This window comes from Protomyctophum parallelum (assembly GCF_964188405.1).
Source record: "Protomyctophum parallelum genome assembly, chromosome: 4".
In the NCBI taxonomy this organism is placed as follows: domain Eukaryota; kingdom Metazoa; phylum Chordata; class Actinopteri; order Myctophiformes; family Myctophidae; genus Protomyctophum; species Protomyctophum parallelum.
This window is the reverse complement of record NC_139700.1, coordinates 28,006,460-28,025,566: the sequence shown is the minus strand read 5'-3', so window position 1 is coordinate 28,025,566 and position 19,107 is coordinate 28,006,460. Positions and strand designations below refer to the sequence as shown.

The window sequence follows — 19,107 nt, the reverse complement described above, 5'->3', positions numbered from 1 at the left end:
TTTAGTCATTATACCTCTACCACTGTATATGGTCAATTGTGTTCTCTGGAGCACCACCCCTGTGGCACCCGGATGCCCCATGGTGGCTGTCTTGTGTACACACAGACCTTGGCATTTCTTTACTGTACTGAGTGGGCTGCACTGTCATGTGGCCACATGACGCCAGAGATCCACGCGGAAGCCACACCATTATTAAACCCCCACATTTCTTGTGCACACTGTCAGTAGTCCCAGTCCAAATGACTACCCCCACTCCACACATTTTTTTCAAATTTTTTAATATTTAATAGGACTGTATGTTTGTCTGCAGCTAACCTCACGAATCACTTGAACAATCAGTGCCAGTTTTCTTTACACTGCCAGTAGGCCAAAGAAGTTCCACACATTTTTGTATAGTCTCATACTTTTTTTAACCACATTATGTTCTTAAATATCAGTCCAATCAATGCCGGGGTATAACTGGCTTTCGATGGTGACGTAATAAAGATAGGTTTCAGATTACATAGACATATTACCTTTAATTCACCCAACATATCTTCATTACGTCACCATCAACATCAGTATATTATACCTCTGAGCATACGCACATTCGTACGAGCACGACCACAGTACTTAACACACACACACACACACACACACACACACACACACACACACACACACACACATTTTGTATCTTATACTTGGCACAAGATACATGAGATATGAAAATATACTTGCCGTATATATGGCAACATTACTGGCTGCTATTACCATATATGGATCCATATTAGCATATTTGGACTGGAGATACCAAAACCAGTCCCAACTTGCATGACAAAGTAGCGGCCTGGTTGCTATATAGGTTATGGTTGCCTGCCGAGTCATCAGTTAATCGGCAGCCAATGTGATACTTTACTGAAGCAATTTACTCTGCTTTGTTTGCCCCATCATTAGGTTATGTTGAATGTACTGGTGATAGAGAAGATGTCCAAGGCCAATGAATGGGACAGGTCTAAGACCAATGACCTGGTCATTGGCCTCAGCCTGGTCCCCGGTCAACGGGACAACACCGAAGCTGAAGACCAGGACAAGTTTATGGTGGAACAGGACATGTCTAAGGAAGACCAGGACATGTTTAAGGTGGAAGGGGACACTGCTATGGCTAGTAAACAGGGTGAGGCTGAGACCGAAGAAGAACAGGACCGGTCTAAGGGATCGGCCTCAGAATTGTCCATGACAAAGCTGAGGCTAGTGACCAGGTCATTCTCCTCAGACTTTTCAGAAATAACGACCTTGTCCAGGCTGAGTGAATGGGCTCTGTCCAAGGCTAATGAACTGGACCCCCATAAATGGCCCAAAGTACAGGACAAGTCTATGGTTGATAAACAGCCCTCTGCTTTGTCCATGTCCTTGGAATCTGCCTTGACCTGTTCATCAACCATGGACTTGTCATGTGTTGATGATGAACAGGATATGTCCATGGCTGATAAATGGGACATGTCAGAGGCAGAAAAACTGGGCTTGGTTGAGGCCGATGACCTGGACAAGACCAAGGCCAATGACCTAGAAAAGGCAGAGGCCGAAAAACAGGATAAGTCTAAGGTTGATGAACAAGATGAGTCCAATGTTGAGAAACGGGACACGTCAGAAGAAGAAAAATATCTGTCTAAGGTCCATGACAGCAAGGACAAGTTTGAGACTGATAAACAGGTCCAGTCCAACCCCAAGGTATCAGATAGGTCTGAAACATCTGAGGCAGAGGCTAATAAATTGGTCAAGACTGACAAAGTTGTTAGACAAGTCAAGTCCAAGTCCAAAAAACAGGACGCATCCAAGGCCGATAAACCGCATTACAAGTATACTGTCGATAAACAAGGCGAGTCCAATAAACTAGACAAGTCAAAGGCCAAAAAACAGGACATGTACAAGACTGCTAAATCTTACAAGATTAAGACCAATGACAAGGACACTTCCAAGGTCAATGAACAGGAAGAGACGGAGGCTGATGAACAGGAAAAGAGGGATGCCATTGAACGGGACAAGTTATTCATACTGGAAATGTTCAAGCCCAATAAAGAATGGGCAAGCTGTCAAGACACAATGTGTCTATGTTGTCGATGGAAGCCAATTTGAGGCGAATGCGTGATATCTCCGGGATCTCACCATCCATCTACTCTGTCCTTTATAGCATTAATTGTCTTTTTGTATAGACACTGTCCAGGGCCTTCTGGGAAAGACATGTCTTGGCCCTGTACAGCAGTATTGATTCTACTGTAGCCACTAGCCAATAAGCAACCCAAAGTCAGTGTAGCAGAGTGGCTCAGAGCCTCTGCCTGATGGCAAATGTCTAATATCTTCCCCAGGTGGTTAAGATGTTGGACTTTCACGCGGGAAGCCCGATTTTGAATCCCAGGTGTTACTTTGGTGCCGTGACCCGGATCGGGTTTCCCTGTGGGAGGTCAAAAGGGGGGTGAGTGTAGCAGAGTGGCTCAGAGCCTCTGCCTGATGGCCTCAAAAGTCTAATATCTCCTCTGGTCCAGAGGGATATCCCTTTGGTCTAGTGTTAAGCTTGCATACTGAAACCTTAGTTTGACTTCTTTCCAACTACAATATCAAAATATTTCAAACTGCCCACTGGCAATGTACACAAGATATTTGGTCCTGAAACGGTTTGGGAGATTAGATCCTGGACAAACAAACCTGGACACATGCGCATCAGAAAAATTGCTTCATAAAAATATGCCATACTCTGGTGAAATGCATTGTCAAACAGCCACACTATACAAACCTGTAATAAATCCACATAAAATACTGTGGTCAGAAATACGGTATTTAAAATACTATAGCCTATAGTCGTATACATACATGCACCCATGATGAACTTTATTTATTTTGCAATCACTTTGTTATGTTATGCACTTTATGTTCTTTCTCTCTACCTTTAACTGCAATATGAGCCTGCACAACCAAGTTTTTCACCCACCTTACTTGTAATGTGATGTGAAAATAAAGATTGATTCTGATTCTGATACCATACACTACTTTAAGGGTTTCAAACTCATTTTTGGTCACATACCTACCTGAATTGGCTAAATTCAACTTAATCCAGGTTGAACCAGTTGTCCACATTCATGCAAGAACCTTCTCTTATGTATCACAGTCTCTGCTTCTACTGTTCTACAACTACACAATGTTTAGCTTTATGAATTTAGATTTTTGTTTAATAGAAGAATATTGCTGATTTCTCCCCCCTCATCCAACAAAAATGTTTGGTCAAACCATGTGACTCCCATTGAAAATGAATTGGAACAGCAATCAAACAGCAATCAGACATCGCACACGGACCGAACATTTGTTGTGTAGGTGTGTATGAAGCCTCATCAAACGTTTGTGCTTGATTGCTGATGGTGTTCTGCCACTCCCCCCTCATCAAACAAAAATGTTTGGTCAAACCATGTGACTCCCATTGGAAAAGCATTGTGGTGGTCCAAAAAAACGACCAAACATTTGCTTGATTGGTGTTTGGTACGTGTGAATGAGGCCTCAGGCCTAAAAAAATATTAACTAGTAATAGCCGGTAATATATGTTGCCGTTTTAGACTTACTTAGAGTAACTGCATAATGGTACGCCTCAGTAATGGCTGCGCGCAACACCTCTCTGTGGATTCGTCTATACTCTATACTACTAAATTAGGCTTAGGTCAAGTTTTTGATATAATGTGTGGTGACGTTAGAGTTGTATGTATCGGTTGTATGACCGTAAAGCGGAGAAGCGTGTTTTCAGTCCAGGTGGTCAAGTGTTGGCTTTATTGCCTATATTGTGGGCTCACCGCACGTTCCAGGCTAAATTGTGGTTATAATGTGGTGAAACAGCTGTCTGATCAAAATTATCTCATTGCCAGAATAATAACCCATACAACTGTCACAACTCTGTTTCAGCCATATGTGGACAAATAATAAATTAACAGCACTTTTCTGAGAGCATCATTTGGCCATATCTATCAGATTCTGTAACGATGTGGGTACCCATGTCTTTTCTCTGTGTACAAATACTACTCCTCTGTCAATGTAGATGACAATACGTCCAAATGTGTACAACTGTTTGCCCTCGTGGCGTTTGGCCACCAGGGGCATGAAGACGATGTTGTTCTCCTCTGCTTTGGTCTGGATCAGGTCTTTGAAGTTTGTCGGCAGACTTGCACCATGGCCCCTCTGAGCCACGCTCTCCGCATCCCTACGCTCCTGCAAGGCTTCGTATTGGAAGTCCTTATGTCTCTGTTTGCACGAGCTATACGCAATGTTCTCCCAGACCCTCGCACCAGGCTGCATGTATTCAGCCATGCCTGACGACACTGCCCGGTTCATAATGTACAGTGCTTCATTGAATTTGTCTTTGATGAGTGGTTGAGATAACACCATATCGCTGAACATGTTCTTCCAACCTAGGTACCACTTTGTGATTTCCTCATAATTAGGACTGTTATTCAGCCACGAACAAAGGACCTGCAGCCACTTGGGAAAGAAGTTTTTGTCCAATAAGAACACAAGGCTGGATGGGGACAGCATGCCATCCCAGTCCATCACCCAGTGGAAGTGCTCCATCTGCTGGTGGTGAGGATTAATAACCAGCTCCACAAGACACAGAGCTAGTTTAGGGATGATGTTTTTAACCATGAAGGCTTCCCATGCTCCTGAGGAGAACACATCTTTCCACGGCTGCAGTATGAGGCGAGCCGAGGTGTCACTGGGATGCCACCACTGTAGAGCATTGGCTAGCTTGCTGCGGATGGGAGGGTACAAAGGCTCGAGACGTGATTGGAGTAATGGTAGCCATGGGTGAAGCCAGAAATGGATGGGCACCGTGTCAGTTAAAGGGTTCCAGTTATCCACCTCTCGCTGAAGGCGGGGTAAGATGAGTTGTTCTAACAGGTGATCCAGTATCCAGAGGGGGAGGATTGGAGCCCATACTTCCACACAGTCCACCATGGGTCCAACCAAACAAGGCTGCCAGCCTGACACACAGGTCCGCATCACTGGGACCCACACCTCCCACAGAATTCTATGGTAGGGGTCCATGCTTGCTTCCGTGGTACTAGAGTGCGACTGTCTCGATTCAAGGATTGCCCTCCATTGCCCAACCTCTTCCAGACCATATGAGCTGTCCTTCAATGGGTCCCAAGTACGCAGCTTCTCTTTAAGTAAAGGATGAACCACAGCCACAGCCAGATCACCCATTCCCATAGTCTTATATTCTTCATAATATTCTGTCTGCAAGGTTTCAAAGATCTGAGCACATTCCTGCAGGCTGGGCCCCACCCCTGGTGCCAAGTCTCCAGACTCTAAGCGCTCCACCAATTCCAGCACAGCCTCCATTCTCTGAATGGCATCTTGCTCTACTGTCAACCTAGTCTGCAGGGCAGCGGATTCATGGCTCAGAGACACAACATCTCGCTCATGCTTTAGACGTCTGGCACTGTGCTTGTTGCTCATCTGACTGTAACCGTAATACACCTTCGGTTCTCTCCCAGTCATATCGATCACCTTAACCTGTGCCAGTTCTCCAGCAGGTGTTTGCATGCTCCATCCAGCCAGCTTTCCTTTTGCCTTCAACTCCTCTACAGTCCTGTAGGAATACTTGGGCTTCTTCTTTCTTCCTGCATCTGTAGGATCCCTCCTCCACTGGCCGAGCTCCTTCTGGAATTCCTTTTCCTCCTCATCCTCCGAGTAAAAAACGGGAAAGTCCTGGAGGCTCTGCTGGGTTAGCTCATTGCTGTAAGCACCAACTGCTCCCTTGCCCTTGTGAACCTTTGCCTCGATGGGGGTTAGAATACCTTGCGCATTCTTGCCCAGGCCTTTTCCTGGTTGGTAGCCCATCTTCAGTAGAAGTTTCTGTCCAATCCCTTTCGTGTGCTTCTCCCAGCCACCCAGGTCTTGACCAGTCCATATCCCAGCTGCAAACTTCTTGGACTGGTGCACACGGAAATTACCCCCCATCTGGAGTTTGGTGGACGCAGACTCAGTCTTACGGATACCTCCTCTGACAAAGCTCACTGGTGCAGTATAGTCCTTAGATCTCTTGCCTCCAAAGCTGGGCCTCTCATCATCTGAATCTGAGTCAGCCCAGATGCCATAGGTGGTCTGATCCTTGGTCTGTCGTGTCTCTGTGTGTCGCGACTTTAGCATTGTAACAATGTGGTAAGAACTTAAACGAGATGCCTAGGTCCTTGTATAATGTAGAGATATCTGAGTTGTACAGCCGAAGGCAATGGAGTCTCTCTTTGTGAGGGCTGGACTTGAGAAGACGCACGTGGGAAGGAATGTAGCTAATAGTGCTTTCATTATTTAACGGGTAATAGGGCTTGGCTGGATGCTGATGTCACAATGACATGTCAATTGTCTGGAAGCTTGTCACGATGACGATGCATAATGGAGTTCTGCATTAATGATCCCAGTGCTAGATGCCCATATATGAGGAACTACATCAGCCTGGTCCAAATACGAGGCGGGACTTCCCCCCTTCTTCTTCGTTGGTTTTTATTTTGACTCGAGTGGGTGGGAATCCCGTTCATAGATTGTAACGGTAGCCACGCCCCTCAGAACATACGCGACTTTATAATTTTCTTTTTAATAAATGGGACCATAATTTTCCCAAAAGAATATTATGACATTAGAAATGAGACTTTAAACTAGTGACTGGAAGCAGAAAGTATTCATGACCATGTTTATTAAGGTAATACAGTCTAGGTGAAGTTGGGCCCAAATACATGGATCTCTATGGAGCTATGGGGTTTTTTGAGCCCAATGACAGCGCCACAACAGGCCATTATATGAATTTTCAGGAAATCCCGATTTCCTTATGGCTTCACAAAATATCTGTCTGACTGCCCCCCTGACTGTTATTCTCCCTTTGCACAATGTAGGAGGCGGGACTTCCTGTTGGAATAGAGCCCCTGGGATCACTTCCGCCCTATCCACATTGCATGGATTCCGTTGTTTTTCTAAGGTCAATTATATTATTTTCTCATCACTCGTATTTTTTTTAATTACGTTTAAAAAAAACTTTTATTTGTATGGTTCATTAATATACCTTTCGTTTTTATCGGAATTGTTTCGGAATGTGTTTATTTCCAAAGAGAAATTATGTGGATTCTACACTGCCTAACACTGTAGGGCAGGCGAATGGCTGTGCACACTGCTAGATTCTAAGGTAAACATATTTTATTATGCTACAATCTGTTTATTAAGCTAACGTTTGTTAAGTGTTTTTATCAGTGGTATCTTTTAAGCTTTTGGGGCTTTATTTAATGTATAAAAAAACGTTTACCGTTAGAGCAATGCACAGTTTGCTGGTTTAATCACATTTGTTTGTGCATGTAAAGGCAAGTTTTCAAAGAAAGGATGCCAGTGAGGGATATGGTGTGAAGCTCTTTCCAACGCGTGGTGATGATGACAGTAACTCAGGTCGTCTCGTTGGGACCGTACCTATGTTCCCTCAGCTCTATGTTCCCTCAGCCTACGACAACCTACCTCCTCCCTCACCCTAACCCTAACCTCCACCGGGGCAGACACCTAAACCTAACCGCAACCCTCTCCCGACCCGCAGCGCACCTCGGGGCTGAGGGAACATAGGGCTGAGGGAACATAGGTATGACCCCGTCTCGTTGAGTGCATTTAAAAGGTTTTATTTTGCTTGCAGGGTGGATAAGGCATAACATAAACCCGGTACTTAAACTTTAACTTAAACAATACCTCGTGATGCAAAATAAACAAAGGATAACTCAAAACAACTGAAAACAAACAAAAACACGCACGATTGAAAAACTGTGTGGCGTTTCCCAAAATCCCTGCTGCCGTGCACCTGTGACGCATACAAGTAGGCTGTGCCTGTGATTGACTGAACCCGCCTATGCCCAGGTTGTCATAGCAACTTCACAACAAGTTAACCACAGAATAAAATGATCAAATTGGCTACAACAGTGCATATACAGCATATATCATTATATGAGACATATCAATTCAATTGTGTCACCATCGCGTTTGTTAGACCTAGACTCGTTTGATAATGACAAAGAACACTGTTAGCAACATTAGCATCATCATCATGACATTAGCATCACAGATTAGCTCCGTCTGAAGCCAATCTCTCTCTATATGGCCATTAAATATATCCCTATAGAACGTCTGTGCTCCACATACATTATTCATAACTCTAGGAGTTACATTATACTACTGCTAACTCAAATGCGCAATGTTAAATGGGGGACCTGTCTAATTCGGTGTTGTCCTCAAAGTAGACTTGTGCGATGCCATGCTACACATATGGATATGGCTTAATAAAGTATACATGTCCCTCTTTGCTCTACATCAGCTTCAGTCTGTTCGGTCAGTTTCCATGACATCCCAGCTGATGCTGAACTGAGGGCAAGGTGGCTTGTCAACATCAAAAGGGATGACTTCATAGTTACTTATGGATGTGAAAGCAAGGCATTGTAAGAATGGTAAATGGACTAACTCACAAGCAAATGTCAAAAATGTGTTTTTCTATGACAATAAACATTTCCAGCTGACTGGTGGGAAGATCCTCCAGAGCTCAGTCGAAAGGAAATTGAAAATATCGCGCAAAAGTGGGTGGCACGAGAGATGGAGAAGGTGCACAGAGACATCAGTTTGGCCACATATGTTGTGGTGGAAGAAGAGACACCCCCAGGAGAGGATGGCAGAGGGACATGGCAGGGAGGAGAGGAGGCGAGTGTCTCTGAGCCGACCCCTCAGGCTCTGGAGAACATTCTGCAGCTGAAAGAGATCCGACAGAAACAGCTGACGGACCCTGCAGAAGAGGACGGGGAGGACGGTGAGAATGAGATGGCTGTGGAGACGGGCGGCTCCTCATCTTTCAGCGTCATATCTGAAGCGGAAGTGGAGAAGAAAACTGCAAGCAGGGTGCCATGATCAGCAGTTTGGCTGAATCAGCTGTCGTGAGGAGGCTGATAAGAGAGGTGAGAAAGCCACTCTGTGGAGAAAGGCGTCCTTCCCCATTACAGAAAGCCAGTGGTGGAAAGACAAATGGCACCATAAAGGAAACCACAAATACATCTGACCATGACCAACAAGGTGGCAAGAAAGAGCCGCCTCTGAAGAAGAAAAGAAGATGGCATAGGAACCGAAAGAAAAGGAACAAAATGCCTTCCCAGGAGAAGCGAGAGCAGAAGGAGAAAGAGGATGATGATGTGACAAAGGAAAGGGACTACGACCTGCTTTGCTTACTGTGGTGGCTTGAGGGCTACATCAAGACTTCTCCAGACTCATAGGCATCCGTCCGTCAGTGATGACGATGGATTGCGCCTGGGTGGTCATGATTTCTTGCAGCGGCGGCTGTGGCTGGACAGCCCCGCTCCGGAGTGACAGTCTTTAGCGCAGTTTGTGCAGACAAAACGAGAGGGGACTGGCACAGGAGTGGGGGCTGCTTCACGCAGTTTCCTCTTCTGTCTCTTCGCCTGCAGCAAAGAGATGTGTCTCTCCTCGGCACGGCGAGTTCCTGCAGCGACAGTCCGCCTCCATACGCCACGGTCCTTTGCAGCTTCCTCCCAGCTGTTGTGGTCAATGCCTGCCTGCTTCATGTCACGTTTGCAAACGTCCCTGAAGCGCAGGCGTGGGCGACCAAGAGGTCTGGAGCCTGTTGACAGCTCTCCATACAGGACGGCCCTGGGGAGCCGGCTGGGGTCCATCCTGTGGACATGGCCAAGCCACCTGAGGCGGCGCTGGCTCAGCATGGTGAACATGCTGGTGGAGTGAGCACGTTCCAGGACTTCTGTGTTGGGAATTTTGTCCTGCCAAGAGATTCCCAGGATGCGACGTAGACAACGCAGGTGGAAGCTGTTGAGTCGTTTCTCATGTCTGGTGTATGTGGTCCAGGCCTCGCTGCCATACATCAGGGTGCTGACGACACAGGCTTGGTAGACCTGGAGTTTTGTGCGCGTAGATAGGTGGTTGTTTGACCACACTCTTTGTGACAGCCTGGCCATCACTGTGGCATATACCACATACCTTGAATAATGTTTTTTGTGTTTGGCTTCTTAAAATGTTTTTTTTTGTAATTGTGTCCATACTGTGCACAATTAGGGGGGAGTGTAGAAGCCATCCTCACTGTTTATGTATGTCTACTTATTATTATTATTATTATTATTATCACAATTGTTGTAGCTATTTGGCATTATTGGGCTTTAGTTTGATGGGTTATACAGGGGCACGCCTCCCCAGGCCTACGTAATTGCTTGCCAGAGGGTATAAGTAGGCCTGGGTGATTGGGGAGCGGCATGCACCTGGTGGACAAACGGTTTTCAACAGATAGACAGAGTGAAAGACAGCACAACACAGAGATCATGCCTGCACTTCTAAAGGAAAGTAAATGCAACCCAAATTGACATTGAACCTGTGGACAATCTGTTTCTTATATCTGCGTACATCCAAAGTCTCTGGGTGCATCAGTGGGCTTGTTGGCAATGTGGAAATGTTTGGAACCAACAATAGAGCCACGACAATATTATTTGGTGATACAGGAGTATTGTTTGGACAGTTCTGTTTTTCACCAACTTTTACAGAATGACACAAAACCACAACATTGCAAGCTTGATCAATTTCAGTGGTTACTTGTTTTTATGGAAACTGGCATGCATGTGTTCACTAAAGATTTCTGCAATGATTCCTTTTTTTCTTTTCTTTTTTTCCTCTTTTAATCTGTGATTGCAATTTGAAATGAATACAGATTAGATTTAATCCATGTTTAAAGTTACAGCAAATATACTGCAAATAGATGGGTGGTCTAAATTCGACACACTCGTTCCACCCCACGACAGGGGGTGCAGTGCCTGCATGGTGTCGAGTCGGTCAGACAGAACCGCCCCAAAAAGGCCTCTGCCCACGGGCTCTGGACCTGGCCCCTGCCCATTGTCCAATGTCCATATAAGCTGGCCTGTTCTGACATCACACCACTCCATATTTGGACATGCCTGACACAGAACTCCATAATTATGCTGGCCTGTTCTGACATCCCAACACTCCATATTTGTCGGACCCACAGTTGTCCAGAACCCCATGAAGGCCTCTGCCCGGGCTCTGGACAGTGCCCCTGCCCAGTGTCCATATATGGAGCTGGCCTGTTCTGACATCATTCTGACGTCTGCATAGACTCCATGCCTGACAAAGAACTCCATATATGGGCATAAAAGGGACACAGACATAATACAGCATCTGGGTGCATGGGCCACCACTGTAGAGGCTCCAACGGGCACCGCTCTAGTAATATAAAAAATATATATATTGAAACTGTACAAACTTACCAGGTCAACAACTGAACCTAGCATCTGTCAACATTTAAATTACATTTTACCTTTGTATAAGTGTTACGAAGGAACGAAGTGCCTCTCTGACATCATCACAGGGGTGTCAGAGGTGATGTCACTCTGACATACCTCTGACATCTCAACACTATAAATATAGGTGCCTACTCGAGCATAGATGGATTTAAGCTAAGAACCGAGATCAGGATGCCGACCTAGGACTTCATACCAAGAACCGCTCGTCTCAAGAGGATTATCTATCCCTTCCGAAACTTTGGAAGGTTGGATTCTCTCGGCCCTATCCCCGACCAGATCCCCATACTTGGGCCTCGGTCACAATAAGACTGCATATAAGACTGCATGAGCAAGTTATGTGTTGAGGTAGGCTATACAGAGTTGGTAAGACAAGTTTGTTATATTATATTATGGTAGAGTCATACTGTAGCGTGTAGCCTATGAAGGGGACTGTAATCATCTGTATTACGGTATTTTGCCAGTTGTTGAGAAGCCGGCGAGAGCGGTAGAACGACATGCCATAGAGATGGACAGGAAGAATCAGACGTACACCTTACTGGAGGACAGCGAAAGTGATGGAGAGGCAGTGAAAGAGAAGGAGAAAGGGGAAAAGAAAAGCAAGGACAAAGGAAACAAGAGGAAGCACATCAGGCAGAAAAAGAAGAGTGAGTCATCAAGTGAAGATGAACCCACAAAAAGAGACAAGCAGGAGCCCAACAAGAAAGAAGTAGAAGAAGAAGAGGAGGAGTGGGAGAAGGAGGACAGAGAGCGAATACAAGACCTAGAGGAGAGGGATGCTTTTGCTGAGCGAGTGAAACTGAAGGACAAAGACAAGACACGGAACATAGCGGAAAGGACAGACAAGAAGGCTTATGAAGAGGCTCAGAAGAGACTGCAGTTGGCTGAAGATGACCAAAGGAAAATGTTGCCAGAGCTGAGGAAGCGATCCCGCTGGGAGTACCTGCAGAAGAGAGAGGCAGAGAAGCTGGAGGACCTTGAGGCCGAGATCAAATACGACGAGTACCTGTTTTCTACTGAGGAGCTGACAGAAATGGAAAAGAAAGAACTGGAATACAAGCGCAACCTCCGCGACCTGGCCAAAGACTACAAGAAGGCCGGAGCCCACGAGAAAGATGAGAGAAAGAACAGATACTACATGCCAGAAGAGAAGAGAAGCAAGGAGGTGCCACAGAGGGACCTGGAGTTCGATGACATGCCCATGGAGCTGGGAGGAGAGCAAGGTCGCTGGGAGGAGGAGAGGCTGAAGATGGCCTCCTTGAGCTTCGGGGCCAAGAAGGAGCGGGAGCAAGGCATGCAGGAGGAGCGAGAGAAGTACCAGTTGATCCTTGAGGAGGATGAGATGATCAACTTTGTCAGCAGTGCCATCACCATGAAGGGTACCCTGTCAGAGAAGGAGCAGGAGGAACCGTCCGTGTCTGAGGCACAGCGAAAGAAGCAGTCCCTTCAGGAGGTACGACGCAGCCTACCCGTTTTCCCCTACAGACAGGACTTGCTGGATGCCATTCAGGAACACCAGATCCTGATCATCGAGGGGGAGACGGGCTCCGGAAAGACCACACAGATCCCACAGTACCTCATTGAAGATGGCTACACCAGAGGAGGCATGAAGATTGGTTGTACGCAGCCTCGCAGAGTGGCGGCAATGTCTGTGGCAGCCAGAGTGGCAGAGGAAATGGGCGTCAAGCTGGGCAATGATGTGGGATACAGTATCCGTTTTGAGGACTGTACCTCAGAAAGAACAGTTTTGAAGTACATGACAGATGGCATGCTGCTAAGAGAGTTCCTCACCGAGCCTGACCTAGCCACCTACAGTGTGGTCATCATAGATGAAGCCCATGAGCGGACCATGCATACAGACATCCTGTTTGGACTGATCAAGGACATAGCCCGCTTCAGACCGGACCTAAAGGTTTTGGTGGCCAGCGCCACTCTGGACACGGAGCGCTTCTCCAACTTCTTCGATGACGCTCCCGTCTTCAGGATACCAGGCAGGAGGTTCCCGGTTGACATCTACTACACTAAGGCTCCAGAAGCAAACTACCTGGAGGCATGTGTGGTGTCTGTGCTACAGATCCACATCACTCAACCTTTAGGCGATATCCTGGTCTTCCTTACTGGACAGGAGGAGATTGAGACTTGTTGTGAGCTGCTTCAGGAGAGATGCAGACGACTGGGTTCCAAGATCTCTGAGCTGCTGGTGCTGCCCATCTACGCCAACCTGCCCTCTGACATGCAGGCCAAGATCTTCAACCCTACTCCGCCTGGAGCTCGTAAGGTGGTTGTGGCTACCAACATAGCGGAGACCTCTCTGACAATATACGGTATAATCTACGTCATTGACCCCGGCTTCTGCAAGCAGAAGAGTTACAACGCCCGCACTGGCATGGAGTCACTAATTGTCACGCCGTGCTCACGGGCATCGGCCAACCAGAGAGCAGGCCGTGCTGGCAGAGTGGCTGCTGGGAAATGTTTCAGGCTGTACACGGCCTGGGCCTTCAAGCACGAGATGGAGGAGACCACAGTGCCTGAGATCCAGAGGACCAACCTGGGAAATGTAGTCCTTCTGCTCAAATGTCTGGGTATCAATGACCTGATTCATTTTGACTTTATGGACCCGCCCCCTCACGAGACCCTGGTATTGGCTCTGGAACAGCTGTATGCTCTGGGAGCTCTAAACCACATGGGAGAACTTACTAAGATGGGTCGCAGGATGGCTGAGCTGCCAGTCGATCCAATGCTGAGCAAAATGATCCTAGCCTCTGAAAAGTATAAGTGTTCAGAGGAGGTGTTGACCATAGCAGCAATGTTGTCAGTGAACAACTCCATCTTCTACCGACCTAAAGACAAGGTGGTACATGCCGATGATGCCAGGATGAACTTTGTGGTGCCAGGAGGGGACCACATGGTGCTGCTTAACGTCTACACTCAGTGGATGGAGAGCGGCTACTCCACCCAGTGGTGTTACGAGAACTTTATCCAGTTCCGCTCCATGAAGAGGGCGCGGGATGTAAGGGAGCAGCTGGAGGGTTTGATGGACCGTATAGAAGTGGAGGTCGTCAGCTCCCAGAGCGACATCACTCCCATCCGCAAGGCAGTAACAGCGGGGTATTTCTACCACACTGCACGGTTGAGTAAGTGCGGCTATAAGACGGTGAAGCATCAACAGACGGTCTATGTCCACCCCAACAGCTCCCTGTTTGAGGAACAGCCACGCTGGCTCATCTACCATGACCTGGTCTTCACCACTAAAGAGTTCATGAGACAGGTGATTGAGATAGAGAGTGGCTGGCTTCTTGAAGTGGCTCCTCACTACTACAAGAACAAAGAGATGGAGGACAGCAGCAGCAAGAAGATGCCACGCAAACAAGGCAAGACAAAAGAGGAACTGGCTGAGCATAGCAACAAGTGACACAATCCCACCCGCACTGGTGACGGCTCTGTTTGCCAACACAGAACTGAGTGATCGGTCCAGAAAAGATCAAAACCTCACGTGGAATTGTGCATACGCTATTATCGTTGTGTGAGTTCAGCTGCAAAAAGGGAATGCTTATGTCCTTACATTTGAACTCCCTGCATCAACACAGCCATGCCTTGCAGCAGCAGAAACAGGACTTGCTGGGTTGGTTTTTACGCCTCAGTAGAAAACATGAGACTACTACTGCTTTGTAGTAGGGACCATCCTTTAGTCCTGTAGTTAGTTAACCATCCTCAAGGAGACCCTCAGCCCGAGAGGTTTAACAGAACCCTACTGTCAATGTTAGGCACTCTGAGTCAAGAGAAGAGACGACAATGGAGCCAACATGTGCCATATTTGGTGCATGCCTACAACAGCACCAAATGTGATGCAACAGGATATTCGGCCGTACTTCTTGATGTTCGGCAGAGAAGCAAGACTTCCAGTAGATGTATGTTTTGGGACGTCTCCAGATGGAAACAAAGGGGGTCATCACTCGAAGTATGTGTCAAAGCTGAAAGAAGACCTGCAAAGAGCTTTCAAGTTAGCTTCTGCCACTGCAGACCAAACTCACCAGCGGAATAAGAAGAACTATGACAAAAGAGTGATCTTCCAGACTTTGGAACCAGGGGACAGAGTGTTGATGAAGAACCTGGGTGTGCCGCCCTCGTTATATAGAGAGAATAATTTGGCGGTGAGCATAAACGCCTTCCCTTCATCAAGACTCTGGAGACGTTCTCTCTTTGTCCACAGGTTTATTGAGAAATAGAAGGGTAAAACTGAAAGCAAACAAAAGCATAAACAAAACTATGCTTACTGTAAAGTGTAAACTGCATATACATTGCATGTATAAACTGACTGCATGTATAAATTGCATGTACTGGTAATTAAATCACAAATGTAACTAACATTTATCCATTGCACATTACACAAATTCTATAATTACATTCAAGGCTTCTGTACTGATGTGAGAGTTACAGTACAAAACACAAATGTGTCCCATTGGCATAAACACTATTGTTGCACAACAGATTGAATTGTACAATGAGGCCTTTCTGCATCAGTAGGCCTACAACAAACTCAGATAGGTAAAGGGAATCAACTTCACAAAAACGTACTTTCCGTACAGAAAATAATTAACTAAAGATTCATCAGGTGAAAAGATCACAATACATACCAACGATGCTACGAGTAGGAGAACATATGAGCAGATGTTTGCAGATACAGAAAGACAGGAGCCTTGTGCTCATGTGCCATGAATTGTTTGCAATGGAAACTAGTGCACTTCCTGAAAGAAGTCACATGACCTGTGTCACATGACAAACTGAAACCCAACTTCCTGTATTTCTTAAAGGGATACTACCTTCCACAAGAAAACAATGAATTCGCATATTTTTTAAATAAAACACAAAACATGAAATAACAACCGTAACAGAACACTCCCCGTCTGGCGTGATACTACCCAAGTCAGTTACTAAGGCCTCTTTTAGACGGCGACCATCTCCATATAACACGTCAAAGTCCCGTTGCGTTCTCATTTTTTCTTACCCTTTACACGAGAACGCACACGTTATGATATGATGTGCTATTATGCTATACTGTCGCTAGGTGGCGATAACGGGCTGCCAAATAGACAGGTCACCCACGTACAAGAAGAAGAAACCTTCACGCAAGCCTGCGCAACACGGCTCTGGGCGCGCCACGGGATGGTATATATTTTATAATACATTAGGCTACATAAACGCTGCTGCCGCGGCTGCCGTCTATCACAAGGCTTTTTTTTTACATCATGGTTTTACATTCAACATCGCTGATGAGCAGCACTTTGTAGGCGAGGAGGGAGGCTTGTTCAGGAACTCCATTATATCATAATGATATGGCTCTGCATCAATGTAATAAACATATGCGCTGTGAGCCAACGTGAGCCATGATGTCATAAGTTTTGCGGATTCACCGTTTTGCCTGTTTATATGGAGACCATAGGAAACGGCGTTCTGAATGATTTCCACTCTGGGAGGTGGTTTCACTTCGTTGTGTTTTCACCTCCTGAGAACACGGTTCTCGTCTAAATGACAGCAGCAAACGATACTTTATTTTGACGTTTTATATGAACACCATCCTCGTGTAAATAGCACCTAAGACTCCCTTTCAGGAGGGAGGAGCGGGATTGTCTTTAGTGTCGCGTCGTGGTGTCCTTGACTTCCACTTGCGTGCGTGCGTCTATTTTGAAGTCATGAATGTTCTTGAAAGAGCCTTCCCTGTATTTGCGAGTGGGATCTCCTAAGGGCTCCTTGCAGTAGGCCCGTGAGACTGCTGATGCATTGGGGGTCCGGATAGCTGCGGCCGTTCGACTTGTTTGGCCGTAATGTGATTGGTGATGGCTGGGGGCTTTAGACATGTAGTGGTGCTCTTACTCAGCCGTGACAGAGCTCTGTTTCCTCTGAGAGCACTGGTGTTGGTGGTAGTAGCACACCTGGAGGTGCCAAGGGGTTTTGTTGCAGTTTGGTTGGCAGTAGGACAAGTGTTGCCGTTGTTGCAATACTAGTTTTACTCCACTACATTTATTTGGTTCATAGGCTACTGCATGTATATGAGAAACCATACATTTCCATGTTTACTATTGTGTCTTGTTGAATTTCAACAATTTAATGATTTTGATGCGCACACACACAATTTAATGATTGTGCTATATCTGGCACAATCAAAGAACACTTCATAAACTTTTATTGAAAGCAATGCTGACCTTACATTGGTTGAGGTATTTTATGACAAAAAAGATAACCTCCACTAGGCATATATGCCTTCTCAAGTTCTCAGGTAGCCACCTTTCAGGACTCCCAACTGTTTGGTTGAAATATTATCATCTCAGAGGTGTAATGATTATGTAACTTGATAAAATAAAATAAATGTCTAATGGTCTAACTTTTTACAAACAATTTCGTTATGCCAAATTAGTTGTTTAGTAGTGATTAAGCTATACTAAAGTAATTAAAATGTACTATTCGCTATGAATAGAATTTATGCTATTATGGTCCATTTAATGTAATCTTTTATGATAAAACTTTGCGTGAAATGTTCTACACACAATCTATAGACCTCTAAGATATATAGCTGCAAGCAGCAATAACGGGTACTTTATTCCCCATTCTTCTTCTGCCAAAAATTGCAGTTCTGGCTTAACCGCTGCTTTTTGTGAAACTTGGCAATATATCCTATCCAATTAGGAGAGAGAACTCATACAGAATAAAACAACTACTACAAAAAACATGCCATCAATAGTAGACCTCAGGTAGCACAAGAGCAGCAAATATACTGTATTATAAGTTATTATTTACTTGATACTGATTGATTTTTAGAGAGAGTTTGCCTGAACAAGCTTAATGCAGATCAAAGCTGTCCCTCCCACTACAGTATATAATACTATACAATAGTTATAATATAACTGCCATTATGGTGGTATAATGTCAGAAAACGTGACAAAGTTATGTAGTGGAGTAGGAACAGGAAGCTGCTGAACTGCATTTGTCCTCACAAGGACATGACTTCCCACAGTGTCCCTGATTTTCAGCCTGCACAGGTGGAGTAGAGAGGGGAAACCCTCTACATGCACGCACACATGCACACACACACACACACACACGCGCACACACACACGCACACACACACACACACACACACACACACACACACACACACACACACACACACACACACACACACACACACACGTTAAGTGTCACTGTAAATATTGCTGTTGAAAGGTCAATATATATATATATATATATATATATATATATATATATTATATATATATATATATATATATATATATATATTATATATATATATATATATATATATACAGAGAGAGAGAGAGAGAGAGAGAGAGAGAGAGATATCTAGTCCTATTAAAACACTGCGCTGATTGGTTTACAGTTAATGACAAATATTATGTATGAAAACATAATAGTGTGTGTGTGTGTGTGTGTGTGTGTGTGTGTGTGTGTGTGTGTGTGTGTGTGTGTGTGTGTGTGTGTGTGTGTGTGTGTGTGTGTGGGTGGGTCCTTGGGTACCTTCATGATGCTGCAGTGACATCATAGAAGGTAGGTTTGTTTCCCTGCCATTTTTGAGGGGTGCTAGCCCCTCCTATATTCAGCTATTAGTGTAGATTTTCATCTTACACAAACATTCAATTCCCATTGACAATGAATGGAGAATTTACGTCATGTGTGGGTATCTATTGCGTAATGTATGACATCTCTATCAACCAGTTATATACAACTGGTGGTCCCCGCCGTG

General features: G+C 45.5%; 2 protein-coding genes across 2 annotated transcripts; one reads left to right on the top strand and one right to left on the bottom strand.

Moving 5' to 3' along the window:
- Positions 1 to 3,966: 3,966 nt before the first annotated feature.
- On the bottom strand, positions 3,967 to 6,165 carry LOC310857141 (tuftelin-interacting protein 11-like; the record flags this gene model as incomplete). The annotated part of the gene is made up of 1 exon (XM_083762752.1): positions 3,967 to 6,165. The coding sequence occupies one exon, from the start codon at positions 6,163 to 6,165 to the stop codon at positions 3,967 to 3,969; it is 2,199 nt and encodes a 732-aa protein (XP_083618878.1).
- Positions 6,166 to 11,826: 5,661 nt separating this feature from the next.
- On the top strand, positions 11,827 to 14,763 carry LOC310857140 (pre-mRNA-splicing factor ATP-dependent RNA helicase DHX16-like; the record flags this gene model as incomplete). The annotated part of the gene is made up of 1 exon (XM_083762751.1): positions 11,827 to 14,763. The coding sequence occupies exon 1, from the start codon at positions 11,860 to 11,862 to the stop codon at positions 14,761 to 14,763; it is 2,904 nt and encodes a 967-aa protein (XP_083618877.1). The 5' UTR covers positions 11,827 to 11,859.
- Positions 14,764 to 19,107: the final 4,344 nt, after the last annotated feature.